This window comes from Podarcis gaigeae, assembly GCF_964106915.1.
Source record: "Podarcis gaigeae genome assembly, chromosome: 3".
NCBI lineage: Eukaryota > Metazoa > Chordata > Lepidosauria > Squamata > Lacertidae > Podarcis > Podarcis gaigeae.
In genome coordinates this window covers 65,604,260-65,622,554 of record NC_139680.1, presented here as the reverse complement: position 1 = coordinate 65,622,554, position 18,295 = coordinate 65,604,260, and the positions used below count along the sequence as shown (strand labels likewise).

Below are 18,295 nucleotides of genomic sequence, written 5' to 3'. Positions count from 1 at the left end.
TCACTTGATTGTTTGCTTTCAACACCCATCTAGCATTTGCTTTTTCTCTCTTGTGGCTGGCATTGAATACTGGGCCAGACCTTGAAAAAGTACTTCCTTCCTGCAGGGAGTTGGTCAACAACATGACCAGGAATTCCACATCTGTTTGGGAACCACCCGGAATCTCTCTTTGCCATTCTAGACTGCTAAGTGTTGCTAATTTCACTTGTATCCTGAGCAATTATGCATTGATATTCTGCAATTGTAAAAGCAGTATGATTGGGACTGGTGTGTATATTCCGATGATGAACACTTTATATGTTTATTGGGGAGAGGGATAAGAACAGAAGAAGAGCTCTGTTGGATCAGACAGAGGTTCCCTCAGTAAAATCCCTTTTCCAGCATTCACAGTTGTTCTGCTCTGTTTTTTTCAGTTCTAACACCTTTGCAAAGCTCATGTTACCTGCATGCTAATTATGTTTAATAACAGGTGGGGGAGCTGAGTTCTTGCAGTAAGTTCTGCCTTGAAATAGCAGCCCAGCTTTTGCAATAATGATGCAACTCGTCCTAAATAAATGTTAGATAAAATGCTCAAGCCAGAAATATAATACAAACTTCAAAACTAATTAGGGAGTTAGATCAGTCTTTCTCATGTTAGCCTGCTTCTCAGACAGACATGGTTTACAGCAGGCATAGGCAAACTGCCCTCCAGATGTTTTGGGACTACAACTCCCATCATCCTCAGCTAACAGGACCAGTGGTCAGGGATGATGGGAGTTGTAGTCCCAAAACATCTGGAGGGCCGAGTTTGCCTGTGTCTGGTTTACAGGAATGGAGTTTAGCTTGAAGTAAAAAGTCTAGGTCTCATTTCCTTCTAACTGTAAATTTGTAACACCCACTGACAAATACTGCTGGTTCAAGAATTCTCCCATGTGAAAGTGGTTGCTGATTCAACTTCACATATAAAGTCTCATTCACTAGCTTAAGAATACTTTGCAGATGGAAAAGTATAAGCAAGAGAGCACAGCATACAATCAAAATGATAAAAGAACCATATAGGAAGTGATAGTCAACACCCTCCTTTTGCACAATAAACTACAAGGAAAGGATTATAATATAAATAGTTCTGTGTGGTTCACTTGGAAATATTAAGCATGATTTCCTGGAATTACATTCACTTTGTTGCCAAACCACCAAACAATAAGGAAAGTCCAAGAAAAAGTAACAGCAAAATGATGCCTTGGCTTATCTAAAGCAGACCTGTAAAACTTGAGGTTTACCAAGCTGAAAGCAGTAGCTTACCTGTTTATGGTGCCCTCCTCAATAGGACCTTCATAAAGCTTCTGTTTTGTGCCTGCCTAGGAATCGTAAAAAAAACAAAAAAAAAAACAACTGGATGGCTGTGAAGCACCAGGCATGTCATAATTCCTAGTTGATGGGCTGTATTTGACTTGATAGGTCATAAACTAGGTTAAAGAGTGCACATTTCAAGCAGAGTAATTGTGCCACCTAGTGGTCTAGAGATAACATCACAGTTGCATTTTTTGGTCCAGTAAATTCTATATGGCCTTGCTTGTAATTTAAAAAGATAAACTAAATGATGCGAATTTTATTTTACTTCTTTAAATTTATGAATTGTCTTCCACATAAGTCTCAATGTGATTTAAGTATTTAAAAGTTACATCAAATTCCATAAACTTTTCACAAGAAATAACCAGAAACACCGACTACATACTCTTCAACAGCATATAGAAAAACATAATAAAACATTAAACATTACAATCTTCCCCATACAGGGCTGCCTTAGATGGCTTGGGGGCTGGATGACTCCATACCCTCCAATGTTTCTCCAATGAAAATAGGGACATCCCAAGGAAAAGAGGGACATTCCGGAATCAAATCAGAAACTGGGTCGGCTTCTGTAAATCCGGGACTGTCCCTGGAAAATAGGGAGCCTTGGAGGGTCTGCCACTATATCTAGGATTAGTCCTGAGAAACAGTGTAGCTTTTCCATTAAGACTTCAGAAATAATTAGCATTTGATGTCTGTTATTTATGCCTTATGCCTGTCATGATTTTAAAATTGGTTTTGGAACCATATGTATGCATATAAGATGTTTACAACACGCAGGTAGCAATTCCTCCTCTCTCCTTAACAAAACTACAGGTGCCCTCATTTCATTGTGTCTAAACTGTGCCAGATACTTCATTATTGACATGACAGCAGCTTCTTCCTTTTTTTAAATGAGAGACTACATTTTTAATGGCAGACAGGCTTATGCATCTTCAGGAGATTTCTCTGATGGTATGGAAATCATTTATCACTGTGGCACTTACATCTTGCTATATATCACGATGGATTCACATTGGACTTGCTATTGTGGCTAGAGAATTTGTGCTGGGAAGGTTGTTAAAATCAATGTTCTCCTTAGTGCAGCATTTTCACATTCTTCCTTGTTCAGCAAGCCATTACAGTGGTACCTCAGGTTACATACGCTTCAGGTTAAATACGCTTCAGGTTGCAGACTCCGCTAACCCAGAAATAGTGCTTCAGTTTAAGAACTTTGCTTCAGGATGAGAACAGAAATCGTGCTCCGGTGGCACAGCGGCAGCAGGAGGCCCCATTAGCTAAAGTGGTGCTTCAGGTTAAGAACAGTTTCAGGTTAAGAACGGACCTCCAGAACGAATTAAGTACTTAACCTGAGGTACCACTGTACAGAGAAACATGATGTCTGAAGAGATTTTCTTTTTCAAGTCTTCTTACAGAAATCCTCCTAAAATAGTTGTCTTTTGGCCAAAGATTACAGTGGACGCTCAGGTTGCGAATGTGATCCGTGCGGGAGGCACGTTCGCAACCTGCAGCGCTACATCTGTGCACACGCAGGTCGCAATTCAGCACTTCTGCGCATGAGCAAAGCGTGATCTAGCGCTTCTGCGCATGCGCGAGCACCAAAACCCAGAAGTAACCTGTTCCGGTACTTTTGGGTTTGGCGCACTGCACAACCTGAAGTGCCTGTAACCTGAGATATGATTGTATATGCATTTTATCCCTTAGAGTTGTATGGATCACATCAACAGTTCTGGGGCTTGGCAGGAGGATCCATAATTACAGACACCCAGAGATGAACCTGAACTGAAGCATTTGAGAGACTCTACTTCCTAACACAAAGAATGGTCAACCATCATAACATTTGAACTGTTTATTGTTGTTAATGTTACAGCATAATAATAATTTTAAAAAAGAAAAGCAACATAAAGGATTTAATTAACGCAAGTAAGATAATTACATATTGATTGTTTCATTTTATCAAAGATAGTATTTTAGGAGGAAGTATAAAAGCAAAAACATCTATCTTTGAATTCATAAGATGTGGCTGAGTATTGCCAACTTTAAACAACAGTGGTGTAGGAAATACCTATGATATATTTTTTTGAAATAATAATAATAATAATAATAATAATAATAATAATAATAATAATTATTATTATTATTATACTGCCCTACACCTGCAGGTTCACAGGATTCAGGGCGGTTCACAGGATCATTTGCCATACCATCCTTAAAAGTAGATGTGATTCCATTTTTATACCTGGCCCTGCAGGCTGTGACTTGATGGCAATTGTGATCCAGCCACATGTGTTCTAAATGCTCCAAATGTTCCAAATGTTTTATGCTTCAAAATCCTGAAAAACATACTTTCAACCAGCATATTTACATCTTTCCATCACAGCTGATAACATTAGTTGATATAATTGCATCTGTTCACTCTGAAAAACTCCTGGTTGCATCACACTACAAGCAACTGTCAGACTTCAACACAAGTTGGCTGCACAGTTGCAGTCTTATGCATAGTTACTTGGATGTCATTCAGATTGGAAAAGAGTGGTATTTAATAACTATTATCATGTAGGTGGGTGGATTTCTGTGGTGGGTGGGTAAAAAGGTAAAGGATCCTGGATGGTTAAGTCCAATCAAAGGCGACTATGGGGTTGCGGCACTCATCTCGCCTTCAGACCGAGGGAGCTGATGTTTGTCCAGAAACAGCTTTCTGGGTCATGTGGACAGCATGATGTGGACAGCATGATGCACAACAGAACACCATGACAGAAACCAGAGCGCACAGAAACGCTGTTTACCTTCCCACCGCAGCATTATCTATTTATCTACTTGCACTGGTATGTTCTTGCACTTCTAGGTTGGCAGGAACTGGGATAGAGCAACAGGAGCTCACTCCTTCACAGGGAATAATAATAATAATAATAATAATAATAATAATAATAATATATTATTTATACCCTGTAGCTCTCACACCAAAAAGATTCAATACCCCAGCTTAATTAATTCATTAATCAACAAGCAGCAGAAAAGTGCCTTACGTTACTAATATTCTGTCCTTAAAAGGAAACAGATGACTGGTGCTGTAACTAAGGGAAGTGGGAGTTGCACAAAATAATACATTCATGTTCAATATTTAGCTGTCCAAAAAGAAAGATGCTGGTGAGCTAAATCCTGCATAAACCTGCTAGGCTCTGACTTAAAACTCACTTATCCTAGATGTACTATAAGCATCTGCAACCTGGTGCTCTCCAGATGTTTTAGACCAGTACCCCCACAACCCTAGCCATTGGCTATAAAGGCTGAGACTGATGTTAGTTGTTTTCCAAAACATCTGGAGGCCACCAGGTTTGGTAATGTTGTTGCTATATATGCTTTTTTCATGGCCGTTCAGCTCAGAAGCTCCCTTCCCTATGATGATTTCACATGCTTCCAGACGAAGCTGTGAGTGACACTTAAAACTATCTCTGTAAATATTAGCTTTCTCTTCAGAGCTAAAAGCAGAGAGGATGATGCACTGAGCAATAGAAACCTTATTCATATTCAGAGGGCATTGCTGAAGACTGGGAACTGACTGTCCTAACACATACATATTCTATGCAAATCAAAATCACCAAAATATTAAGAAAAGGTATTATGGGATTCAGATCAGGGGACTGTGAAAATTAAAGTGATGAAGGTCATTGAATGCCATTGTGTATTTGCCCTTGGAGTAATCAATAATACTAATCAATTAACCACTCCGTACTCACTTTACTAATTCTGATTGCTTACTGTTATTAGCGAGTGCACCTGCTGTCATTATTGGAACTTGGATGGTATCTAAACAACTGCAGAGATAGACATAAAACATAGCTAAGAAGACAGAAAAGGTGTATAGAATATGCACTGACTTAGACATGCTGCTGCCTCCTCTAAGTGGATTCCTTTGGACTTTACCACACTTTTGAGATTGTGGTGGATGCTACGTGCAAAATACACAACCATTTACAGTTGTGTGAATTCCATGTGAGCAGGTTTGCACGTGCACCATTCTCCATGTGATTCTGGATGCACACAAGCTTGTTGTCAAGGAGGCTGCTGCCCGCTTGAACGTGCCCAATGCAACTGGCCAAAGGAAGCAAACAATTTGCAGAAAACTCTCGACAGCAACACATTTTCAAGGGTCTCCTTGAGTGCTCCTTGCTTATACAACCACCATAATGTCTTCCAGTGGTTTCCGTGTCAGGTCTGGCACAGTAGCATCTTTTCTGGGGTAGCCGACAGGTAACAGCAAGAGTAGCTTTTCATTTGTTGGACGCTCAAGCAGCACCCTTAGGCGTGGGCCACAATTCAGGGGTGTAGAGGTAACCGTCACCAGACCCACATTCTAAAGAAGAAAAGGAAATACTGGAACACTCTAGGAACACAGCATCTATCACCTCCCTTATCTGTGCTCTATAAACTTCCTTCTTTACATGTTCGCAAAAATGAATAATTTTGTTAGACTCTTTTGTCCTTTTTGCTATACATATTAGTTATTTTGGTGGTTCCCCTTCCCTTTATGTAAGGGGTAAAACTCTGCAGCTCATGAAACTGCTCTCATAACATCAAGCCATAACCCAGAAGTTATGTGTGAGGACATACAGCATGCTTTTGCAGCTGTTTTAGCTCACCACATATGAGCTCACATGGTGTAGCCACAGAAGAGCTGGGTTTTAAAGTGTTGTTTTTAAATTCCTCTCAGCTTACTGTGCAGCCTCAACCGTGTCATTATCTCCGATCCTCGTCTACCTTAAAGGATTGTTATAAGGCTGAAGTGACCCTCTTATAAACTCCACAAAAGAAGGATGAGAAGTAAATGTGACTTGCAATGGTGTGCATAACCTTATTTGAAGACTGGGGGCTGGGTCCCACTGAAACAAACAGCACAGTTAAATGCTTGAGGCTGATGTTCTAACAAGCCTGCTTACTAAAATGCAGGCCCAAAGAGCTTAGTAGGACTTACTTTGGAATAAATGGAGAAGAGCCACAGTAGCTCAGGGATAGTTGTGTGCTTTGCATGTTGGAGTTGCAGTTAAATGGATCTGACTCAGCATAAGCTTCCCATGCTCCTACGTATGTTTAGCATTGGAGCCCCAGTGGGACTGAGGCATGCTCAGCTTTCTCTGGTTTGTATCTAAATATATACTTATGTATACTTTACGTTACAGACCACAGTATTTCTCTGTGTGTTTTTGCTCAAACGTTCACGGCAGCCTATGCTAACCTAACCGTTGTGCCTGAGCATCTGCTTCTCCTAGGGAACTTCCAGACTGTTAAATTGACAAATTCAGATTGCGCACTTTAGACTTGATGCTCCTGTGCAACAAAGCCACTCCCCTCCATGGACCTTTTGCATTCAGGAAAATGGCAAGCATTGGGAATTGCTTGATGCCACAATATCTAGCCTCTCTGCAAACAAGTCAGGATGAATGCTCAATAGAGAGAGGGCTTGGAAATAACCCTAGGGTTCTCCCACTGGTGTTTTTCCTGCTCTGGGATACCTGGTTATATGGTCTGTTTCCTTTTAAGCCCTTCCCTGCCTTCCACACCGTAACCAATGTGACCCAGAACACAATTTACTGTGAGGCTTCCCTAGAGGCTACTATCTTGAATACCTGCTGCACATTTCTTACGTTTCATCCACCTCTTGCTTTTTCCCAAATTGCAAGCATACCTGGAGTGCAGCGAGGAGGATGCCGCAGGCAATAGACACACTGATCTCATTGTAGTAGTGGGTTTTCTTTTTCCCATTTGGAAGCCTTCCATACACCTGCTTGAAAATAAGAATCAGGTAGGGAGCTGCATCCAAGTATTCTTTTATCCAGTTTGTCCTAGAAAATGATATTTGTAAAATGTTATTTAACCTTTAGCTCCACATAATATATTTGCATTGGCTAACCTTCCTCCACTGGCTGTATACAACACTTTGCTCTAATCTGATAAGTCTGGCAGTCTGTGGTTCTCGGAATCAAAATATTTAGCAACTGGTCACTCCTCATTTTTGGTCCTAATTGCTTCTAAAACATGTGCGTAGGTTGGTTGTAGTTTTCTCTATCTGCAATATAGGTCCTGCGTTAATCTAAGCTTACCAGATTTTGTTCAATGAATCCGGGGACATTTTCAACTTCAATGTACCGTATATAGTATGGGAATGGATTTGTAAATCTGGGGACTGTCCCTGGGAAATGGGGACATCTGGTAACCTTATTATAATCTATATCATTAAAAGCAAAACAAAAAACAAAAACAAATGGGAGTCACAAGGAACCAAGATCTTTTGGGGTGTTAATGCTATAAGCCCTTCCATCTTATACTCAGATTGTATGCTTGCAAAAACAAAACCATATACAGTATCCTAAATACACCATGATATCCAGTGACATCCATTCCAAAGAAACCAAACCCTGCGTAAGTGCTGGAATCTCTGGGGTCTCTCACTGCTTGTGGGTTGGGGTGCACAAAACAATATATATATATATATATATATGCTTTCGTAGATTTTCACGGGTACAGGAATGCAGGTTTTGGTGTCCTCGGGTGTCTTCCCGTGTAAAAGTTGGGGTGTCTAGGCGACGTTTCGACGAGGTCTCACTCGTCATCTTCATTTCGTAGATTTTCACGGGTACAGGAATGCAGGTTTTGGTGTCCTCGGGTGTCTTCCCGTGTAAAAGTTGGGGTGTCTAGGCGACGTTTCGACGAGGTCTCACTCGTCATCTTTAACACGGAACATCACCACAAGAGAATAATCATGGAAGCCATCGAGATAGAGAAACACCCTCACAACATGAACAAGCGTGACGACACATCCCGCTTGCCAGACATCTGGAAATTAGCCCTCTCCACAAAAACTGACACCAGATCCAGAGGCACACAGAACGCCAACACCAATCAACCACACCAGACCCAAACCCAGACCCTCTCCACAGATGAATTACTGACACCATCCAGTAGCCAATCCATGGTGGCACCTCCGGATGCTGCACCCCCCTGCAATCCCTACACAGATCTGGCTGACACAAGCCACAAAACCACAGCTCGCCCCTATACACGAAGCCAAGCCAAAGCACAACTAAGTGCAATACAGCCATCTTCTCAGGAAAACTCTTCACAAAGTTCAAGAGGTCAAGACACAAAGACTTTAGCAACTAATCCACACCTAATGACCCACCTAAGTGGTACTCAGGATATCACTCAAGAAATCACTCAAGGTATCTCTCAAGTAATTAAGGAACAAAAGAAGAAAAGGCACACTAGCCTGGGAACTTCCTCTCTGCCCAGAACATTGGAGGCTAGACACCACACCCCCTCTACAGTATTTATAGGAACTCAAACATTGAGATCCCGCTCTGTTCCAGTAACAAGAAGCCGAAAGCACCAGCCTGAAGATGACGAGTGAGACCTCGTCGAAACGTCGCCTAGACACCCCAACTTTTACACGGGAAGACACCCGAGGACACCAAAACCTGCATATATATATATATATATATATATATATATATATATATATATTCCATCTGTTTAAAAAAGCAATACTAAGCTGCCAAACTTTTATGGAGAAGCATGTGTGTGTGGTCAGAGTCTTGGACTGGACCACCCACAGGTTACATTTTGCTCTTATTGCTTTTAGCTGTCGTAGGGGGTGTCAAGAATGCCTTGATGGACAGAAAGTTGAGATATAAACATTTTCAATAAAAAATAAAGACATGGTGATGGATTGATGCTATTTACATAGTGAACCCTGAAGTCTGATGAAATTAGAAAAGTTCCCTTTTCCAGCTAGAAGTCGTTCCCTTGAGCTTTCTATTTCAGCTTCAGAAAGCAAGAACGGAGTGTTAGAAATACATATTTAAACAGTGAAATAAGTGAGTTGCTTTTAAAGGGCGGCAAATCTCTCCAAGTTCTTTACTGAAAACCTAATCTAATCTGGAAACTTTCAGCCTAAGCTTTTCTAAAAAAATTCCATCTCTCAGATTAATTAACACCCCTGGCACTTACTAATTTTTAGAAAATATATATGCTGCTCTTCAAACAATAGTGTCTGTTATTCATTGAAAATAATAAAAGAGGAATCAGCCACATACAAATAAAACATTGAACGGGAGCTGTGATCCTATAACCCACTTATATATGGATAAGTCCCATTAAAATATATGTGACTGGCAGGTAAATCCACTGTTGAAATCAGGCTTAGGCTCACAAATGCTGACATTAGCATTCTTCAAGTATTTTTCTGATTCAGTAATTCCATATGTGAGTGGGATACAGGGCTCTTCTGCCTGCCTCATTGCTGTGACCCTCTATGAGCTGAATGGATGCTGCCTGAAGTGTCGACTTCACTTATGTAGGCTCCCTGCACAATAGAGTCGCTCTGATTTTTCAAGGGTCTACATTGTACAGGGAAGCTCCCCAGATCAGACATCCGTTCATCAACTCATGGATGGTCAATGGGGCACAGCTAGCGCATTTGTACCATTGGCCCTCCCTCATATTCTAAGCTTAGAAGAACACCTGAAGATACCAAACCCTTTTGGACTTTATGCCACTATCTAAGAAACAAGGGCTATGTATGCACACTTACCCATTTGTAGCACCAAAATGTAGTTTACCTGAATCTGGAATCATTTGTGCTCATCCGCAACATGCTGCTTTCAATCTGAATTTATTCTGGATCTTGCCATCCACGTGGGTGGAATATGGTTACTTGATACATGTTTGAAAACTCTCTTCTGCTTGATTAGGAAATTCTCCAAAATCTGGACTTCCGACATGAGTTGCCATATGTTTGGATTTTCCCAGACATTTAAGCGATTTCCACCAGGTTTCTGTTACAGATAGCCTAATCCCGGCTATGTCTGAGAAATTCCGGATGTATGGCAACCCCGGGTTATCAATGTCCTTTTGCGCCTGCACTTGCCCCAGGTGAATGAAAAAGTGGTGGTTTTGATCTTAGTATACTCCCACACATGACATCGTTGTGCAGATGTGAGCGCACGCACACACACACACACACACACACACACACACACACTGCTAGGACTACAAACATCAGTTTTTATCTGTTTTCCAATGGATTCATTGTGGGATAATGCAGAATTTATCTGCACCAAATGTTTATATTGGGAATGAAACCACTTTCTCAAGAGGCACTTTCTCAGGGCAAAAAGAAAATGCAGTAAATCTAGATTGTGTCTGGACTACATAGAAATAAAAATACTTTGTTTTCATTGTTTCCGGAATAAAATGTTCTTTTAGAATATTAGAAGATGGTCTTAGAAGAGGAATCTAGAAGATTCAGGTGCTCGCTGACATATCCTGCTCCTATACCCATTTGGAGATTTGAAAATTAAAACCAACACCTTGAATTATATCTATAATATCCTGAATTATATCTAAAATATCCTGTCCAATATCCTGTCTCTCACACATTTTGATTCCAGGCCTTCTCCAAAAAGCATAACAAAAGACATATTTAAGCCACAGAAGCTGCCTGGAGCAGTCAGTATCACACTGGTATTGGTACCTCAATCTTTTCAGGTCATTAACCCATTTGTCCCCCATCCTTTTTTTGTAGTTTATTTCTTCTTCATCTTCAATGATCTCCCGGATCTTGTGTTTTATTTCTGCATCTTGCACTACTACAAAGGTCCAAGGCTCCGTGTGTGCCCCACTGGGAGATGTTCCTTTAATCAAATCAAATAAATGCTTATATTAAAGGAAGCTTGCCACAAAAACATAAGGAAAATTAAACCTTATGACACCCAGGAGATCTCACCCTAGCTCTTCAAATTCCATGATTTATTTGATTTTCATTGGAGGGGTAATGTGGGAGCAAGGAAGGTGTCTGTGGGGAGAGGAAACAAATTCTGATAACACACTTTGCAACCCAGTGCTGAAATGCAGCCTGAGATGTTTAGATCTACTCTAGGCTCTAGAGCAAGGATGGAGAACCTGTGGCCATTCAGATGTTACTGGACTCCAGATCCCACATGCCTCAACCAGCACAGCCAATGGTCAGCTGGCGTCTAGCTGCAGGGCCAGTGATCTAATGCCAGTGTTTCTGGGCTGTGTCTCTTCCTGTGTGGTCCTTGGTTTCTCACATTACCCTGGCGGCATGCAAAGCTTCCCATCACACCAGCATAATGTAAAAAACATGTACACAGTTAGAATGCTGGGAGGGGATCCTTTGAGGAATATTGAAGCCAGCTGTGAATTTTGACACAAAGGGGTGCCCCCCTGCTCTTCTTCACTACCATCGCTGACTCCTATTGCAGACATCATTTCATAATATCATTTGAACACATTTACCATTAAAGCCAATGGAATACTAGAATGTCTGCCCAACGTTTTTGTCACTCCCTGGGAATCCATTCAGGCAGCATAGTACCTGCTGTTTTAATCACATTGTCAATGACCTCTCTTGGAACCGGCTCGTCACTTATAAACCGGACCGATCGCCTCTTATTGAGAAGCTTGTAGAAAGCCTTTGATCTCTTCACCATGTCTTCTTCAGCATATCGCTCGGTTGAAAAGGGGACGTGAGCAATGTTGTCTTCTAAGCCTTGCCATTCACCACCATCATCTGAGTGGGGAGAGGAGAAGCAGAGGAGAAGGTTACCTATTTTCCATAAGAGATTTGCTTAACTTGCTGTGGGAAAATTATTAAACATGTTTTTCTGATATATATCAATGTAAAGCACTATTGATTGATTGATTGATTGATTGATTGATTAAATTTGTATACCATCCTATATCCGTAGATCTCAGGGCAGTTCACAGCACAAAACTACACACAAAACTACACACAAAATACATAATAAAAACAGAAACAGAAACAACCCAGTAATGTCAGTCAACACGTTTCCCATGGATAAAAACAATACTGGAGAGCCAGTGTGGTGTAGTGGTTAAGAGCGGTAGTCTCGTTATCTGGGGAACCGGGTTCGTGTCTCTTCTCCTCCACATGCAGCTGCTGGGTGACCTTGGGCCAGTCAAACTTCTTTGAAGTCTCTCAGCCCCACTCACCTCACAGAGTGTTTGTTGAGGGGGAGGAAGGGAAAGGAGCCGCTTTGGGATTCCTTAAAGGGAGTGAAAGGCGGGATATCACATCCAAATCCAAACTCTTCTCTAGCACAGCTCATTGCAAAGACAGCCCTGGAAGAGCGCAAGGGAACTCCTTATGAGAAAGGAGGTCTTCAAGCAGGGGAAGGTGGGACAGCCACCTGTTGAGGACGTCTGGCTCTGGGTCAACTGCATCAAGATGGGAACTAGATTTGATGACCTATGAGTCCTGTCCAACTCTTATGATTCTATGGAGTCCCTGCCCCTCTATGCCTCTAGTGCTCCCCTACCCCTCCAAAATAACCTACACATTCTGATGGCATTGCATGGTGCATTTCATAGCCCCCACCAGTAATGGCAGAGATGTATAAATACACAGCATGATGATGTAAGGACATGGAGGCAACTTTAACTTCACGTTACAGCAGGAGAAGAAGAGAGCCTGCCATTTTGGTTGGCAGTTCTATCTTTTTTTGTAACAGGTAGCCCTGCACCAAGAATATAGATTAGGTAGAGATTCTGCAGAGACAAATCTGTGTCACTGTGTGGGAGGAGCAGTGCTTGGAAGTTGTGATGATTTTTGGAGTCCCAGGAAGAAGAACAAATAAAAAATGCTACTAATAATACATGCCATGAGTTATATTTTCTAATAACACAAATTGTGGTGGGATAGTTATAATTCGACCTTATAAAATCAATGAAAGCTGGTCTGCTTTGTAAACACTCTTTCCAGTGCCCTTGCAAACCCAGTAAATATGAGAGTGATATCTCCATTACTGTGTAAGCTATTTAAAAGACATTAAAAATCCATTCTGAAAAGGAGTGTCCCATATAATGCAAATTTAATATTAGTAGCTAATATTGACTAGTCTAAAGTTCAAATTGGACCTGTTGTGATACAATAAGGAAGTGTAAAGCTCTCCATTTCTTATTTTCTGGTTTGCAAAGTGATTATCAGTTGAAATGGCCACAATAAACAGAGTTGTGCAGCTTGGTCCTATATATATTTACTTGGGAAACAAGTCCCACTCATTCTGGTAGGTAGCCATGTTGGTCTGACGCAGTCAAAATAAATTTAAAAATTGTCCAGTAGCACCGTAGAGACCAACTAAGTTTGTTCTGGGTATAAGCTTTTGTGTGCATGCACACTTCTTCAGATACAAAGTCCCACTGTGTTCATCTTTACTTAATCTCAAGTATGCATTTTCTCATAATAATATAAAAGAAGAAAATGAGCACAGGTTTGAAACAGGAGAACAACATTTGGCCTGCAGCAGTGACACTTGTGACGCTAAAACAATATGTTCTGCACCTTTTCCACTTAAAAAACCATTGAGCTGCTGAAGGTGGTAAAGAGTGTCTTCTTTAGCTGCAGTCAAAAATCACAAAAATTGCTTTGAAGCATTCTTAACCTTTCCCTCACTCCATTAAGTGAGTCTAGAGACTCCATCCAAGCAGTTCAGAGGGCTCAAAATAATGATCTGCTGGCTTAGAGGTAGGCGATTTCATTGGTTTCTGACGTCTCTCACTCACACACTCTTCCATTGTCCTGAATCTCCTGAGCCAAATCCTAAGGGCATTCTGGAAATATATTGGTGTTAACCATATATAGTTCTATGTGTTGGATTAATCTAGCTTTAAACCTATTCCTTAATCTTGAGTTATTCCAAGCAGCAATAGACGCATGATACATCTTCATTGATCCAACATAGCAGGAACAGGGAACTTGTGCTCTCTCCCTCCAGCTCCCATCAGCCTCTGTCAGGATGGACAGTAATTATTAATTATGGGAGTTGGCGACATCAGGAAAGCCATAGGATCCTCAGCTCTGTACTATCAAAACCACCAATGAGGACTTTGTCCTGGCAACAGTATCTCCAGTAAGACATCAAGTGAGAAAGGTGTTTGTAAAGCTGGGTGATTGACTATCAAGATTGCTACTGTTATTATTCTTGAAAAATAATTGTAGAAGAATGCCATCAAGTCTCATGAATAGATTGATAATTTCTATACCTCCCCCGTTTTTTACTAGGTTTATTTGTGTATGTTCCAAGCAGACACGGACTATTTTCAGAATGTGAGTTAATGCTTAATTTAAAAGGAACTTTATAAATAAAATACTAAGCTGTAACCTTTATTGGGTTCCTACCTAGGCTTCCTCTGCTCTATGAGAAATCTACAGAGCTCGGATAGAAAACTTTGAGTAAATCACAACAAACCTACCATGTCACTAATGAATGGTATACATCCCATAATCCTGGTTGTGGAAGCTGCTTATTTTCTCTGACGACGCTGGCTGCAGGTTTTCATCATATGGGTTGCCTGACTCATCCACCACAAAGCTTTTAACGTGGTTGACGTGCAAAATGTTAAGCATTTTTCTTTTCTTTTCTTTTTACAAATAATGCTTACATTGGACTTTGCATCCCTCCAACCCAAATCTGTTATTAACTCCCCCCCCCCCCATTTCTTACATTTGGATTTCCTACAAACCTTCATTGGCTAAAATACACATTTCATTTGAAAAAGCTTTCTCTTCCACTTTCTGTCCTCAGTCAGAAACATTAACATGTGGCATGCAACCCCGTTTAAAGCACAATATTGTGTAGATGCCCTGTTGCACTCAGATCAGACAACCTGTCCACCATAGGCGGACCTGCTGTGGGCACAAAAAAGGACCAGAAACTGTCCTGAGCAAGATGGTTTTCCTTATTCTCCACAAAAGCACTGCACAGAAGGTATTGTTCTGAGTTATTTTGAGCCCTGGAACTGCAAACATGGGGATAAAAGACTATTTTCTCACAGAGGTATTAGTTTAGCTGCTTTAATTTCCTTAGAGATAAAGGTGCTTGACTGGCAGAGATCTTGGACTTTAATCAAGTGCAGCTCAAGCAGAAATTACTGTTCTGTTGATAAGAAGCAAAGAGTGTGTTTTGTGTGTGTGTGTGTGTGTGTGTGTGAGAGAGAGAGAGAGAGAGAGAGAGAGAGAGAGAGAGAGAGAGAGAGGTGGGGAGGTGGGGAGAGAGACCATGCTAAAGGGCTTCAGGAATGTTTTGCAGTTGTGTGTTCATTACACAGCACACACAACTGGAGATTTCCCCATTACCTTCTACTTATAAAGAGTATTCTAATCTGAGGGTGGATATTTAGGGCAGCATTTTTTATTTGGATCATTTAAATTCCTAGACAGAGACATGGGCATAGCCGGGAGGGGGGCAGAGGGGGGCAGCTGCCCCACCCTAAATCAAGTAAAGCAATAAAAATACTTAACTAACTGAGGTTCTGCCCCCCCCCCCTTTAACATAAAGCCTGCCCCCTAACATAAACCCTGGCTAGGCCCATGGACTGAGAAGTGAAGCGCAAAAGGAGATATGGAAGAAAAAGAGAATCATTTAGGTGAGACATAAAAAATGGAGACTTATTTCACATCGGACACTTCCCTTTGTTTTTGTTTAGAAAGGATTAGGGCACTCACTGTTAATTATTTAAGATCTACTTAGGATCACCAGCGTCACAGACACCATATAGCACATGAAATTGACACACTCTCCATCTAGAAAGCTCACAGTCTATGTTAGGCAGACTTACAAGGCAATTCTATACATGGCTTCTCAGAAGTAAGTCCTGCTGAATTCAGCGGGGCTTACTCCCAGATTAGTGACTATAGGATTGCAAATGAATTACCTTTAATGCAAAATTATCCAAATAAGTTGAGGAAGAAGTGAAAATCCCCAATCCATCCAGGGCTAGACATACACAGAAGCTGTACTTAGATCTGGAACCTCTTTCATGAACCCTGCAAATCTCTTTAACGTGGTTTAATCAGTGACACGTAGAATCATTTTCAATTGGTGGTGCATATAGTGTTGCTGTTACAAATCTTGTTCCTCACAGTCCATATAATCACCATTGCTTATTTTCTCTTTCAGAATCATCACCACCTACATACACTATACAGCCATAGAGGAGGCCCCACAGAGAGAGATGCTGCAGTTACCACTGTGGGGTCCTTTTCTTGGACCCCCTTGGCAACACTATGTCAAATGAAATGCACATGATTAGGAACTCTCACTAATTTTCTCCGCCACCCCAAGAGATGTGTTTTTACTGCTCTTGAGCCACAGCTGACTCCCAAGCCATGGCTATGGATGAGGGACAAATTCATTTTTGTTTCACCTTTCTAATTCACCCTTCCTGAAATAAATATACGCACCCAAATGCAGCTGCTCTTCAAAATGCAGACTTCTCCAAATTGTGGGTTGCAGTTCTCCAGCCAAATAATGTGTACAAAAATGCATTTATTAGAGGAGACTGTGCATACAAAGGCATGCTATTAGTGAAGAAAGTAAACAAAAATGCATTATGTTAGAGAAAATTGCTTGCAAATATGCATATATTTGGCAAAACTGCAGACACAAAAATATCATATTAGTAGAAATGGGCACAAAAATGCTGACAAATCTTCCTGGGAACTTCAACAATCCACATTTCCATATCTGTTTCAGACTGGAAAAATGAGAAGCTCAGAGAAATCAACACTGGCAGATTTGTCATTGCCTAACTGTGAGTAACCAAAAATTGGCTTAACCCTGGGATCACATCTTTCTTTTTTTCCAAACTAGAGGAACATCAGCATGCAAATGCTGAACTATTCTCTCTTTTTCCTTCTTCCTCTTGCATACCTTCTTCATCCACAGGCAGATCGGTGCTGTCTTTTAAGTCTTCATCCACCCACGGGCGAGACTCTGTCTTCTGGCAGGCTCTGCTCTGCTCTTTTTTGCTGCTCTTCCTGCTTCCTTTCAGTATTATTACAATCAAGACACAGATTATTGCTACAAAGACGGGAGTTAGGGGAGAGAATGCCATAGTCCGCACGCAACAAATGCTTCCCTTTCAAAAGAGTGAGAGATTTGATGAGATCGAGACTGAAACGCACAGAAGGGGTGGAACTAATGGCGCATTGAATGAAAAAGAGCAATGTTCAGCTCTCTTGGCTCCCTGCAGCCAGGAACCTTTCATAACTGTTTACACAAATCACTTGCTCTTCAACCTTCAGCAGTTTCTGGATACCTTCCAAAGGCTGGAAGTATTTATTTTAGCCCAGTGTTAGTTAGACCTTTCTGAAAAAAATTGACTCAGTGTTAGAGTGCTCAGCAACTTTTTGACATATCGAAATTTAAAAACTGAATTGAGTTAGACACAAAGGATTATATTCAATGTAGCGCTAAGCAGAACATTCCATCAGAGCAAGGATTTCTCTGTGTGCAATGGAATGTACTCCCAATCTCCTACATCTGCCTACCCTAAATCTGTTCTGGGTTTCCCCCAATGCTCCAGAGCAGATTTGCAACAGTGCAGGCCATGCACAGGGGAAGGAGAGAGCGATGTTTCAGTGGTTCTCTCCATTCCACCAGGTTTCTGTTTTTCCTAGTATATCAATGTCATATTCTAAGACCAAGCACTCAAGTTCATCCATCTTGGCTCAGAGGCTTCTAGAATTTGTGAATAAACACTTCTGTACAGTCTCTTTCTTCAAGTGTGTTTGTTTTGACCTGTGATGCTCTGGCCTCTCTGAAGTGCTGTCTTGCATCCTTGCACTCTCAATGCCTACTTCCACACGGTCCCCGTTTACATGTTCATCTCATTCTCCCTGACAACAGGAGAGCTATCACCATGGGAACAGGACACAGCTATAATGCCCTTGAAGGTTTCAAGGGAACCTCTCCACCAACCTCTCTGCCTTTTTTAGCTTTTCCAGGTCTGCTACCTTGGCCTCAAGGGAATGAACTTGTTCCCATAGTCAGGAACTCATAAAAGTGGTGACCATATTGCATGTGGGTTCCATTCCTGGCTCCCACACGCATTGGTGGAGTGCGCAGAAACCTGTTACATCCCATTA

At 41.2% G+C, this 18,295-nt stretch overlaps 1 protein-coding gene across 1 annotated transcript; it reads right to left on the bottom strand.

Annotated features, from left to right (window-relative positions):
* Positions 1–3,163: 3,163 nt before the first annotated feature.
* On the bottom strand, positions 3,164–17,352 carry IYD (iodotyrosine deiodinase). Its single transcript, XM_083731850.1, has 5 exons — positions 17,079–17,352; positions 11,723–11,917; positions 10,859–11,018; positions 7,013–7,169; positions 3,164–5,683 (listed from the first exon to the last, which is right to left on the bottom strand). Exons 1-5 carry the CDS (start codon positions 17,260–17,262, stop codon positions 5,501–5,503), a joined length of 879 nt encoding a protein of 292 aa, XP_083587976.1. The 5' UTR covers positions 17,263–17,352; the 3' UTR covers positions 3,164–5,500.
* Between the last annotated feature and the right edge of the window lie 943 nt (positions 17,353–18,295).

Excerpts from the sequence above, each read along its gene's own strand:
- IYD (XM_083731850.1), bottom strand. The coding sequence starts at position 17,262 with ATGGCATTCTCTCCCCTAACTCCCGTCTTTGTAGCAATAATCTGTGTC. Across the intron at positions 11,918-17,078 it reads TCTGCCTGTGGATGAAGAAG|ATGATGGTGGTGAATGGCAA; the intron begins GTATGCAAGAGG and ends CTCCCCACTCAG. Across the intron at positions 5,684-7,012 it reads TCCTCCTCGCTGCACTCCAG|AATGTGGGTCTGGTGACGGT; the intron begins GTATGCTTGCAA and ends TTTCTTCTTTAG.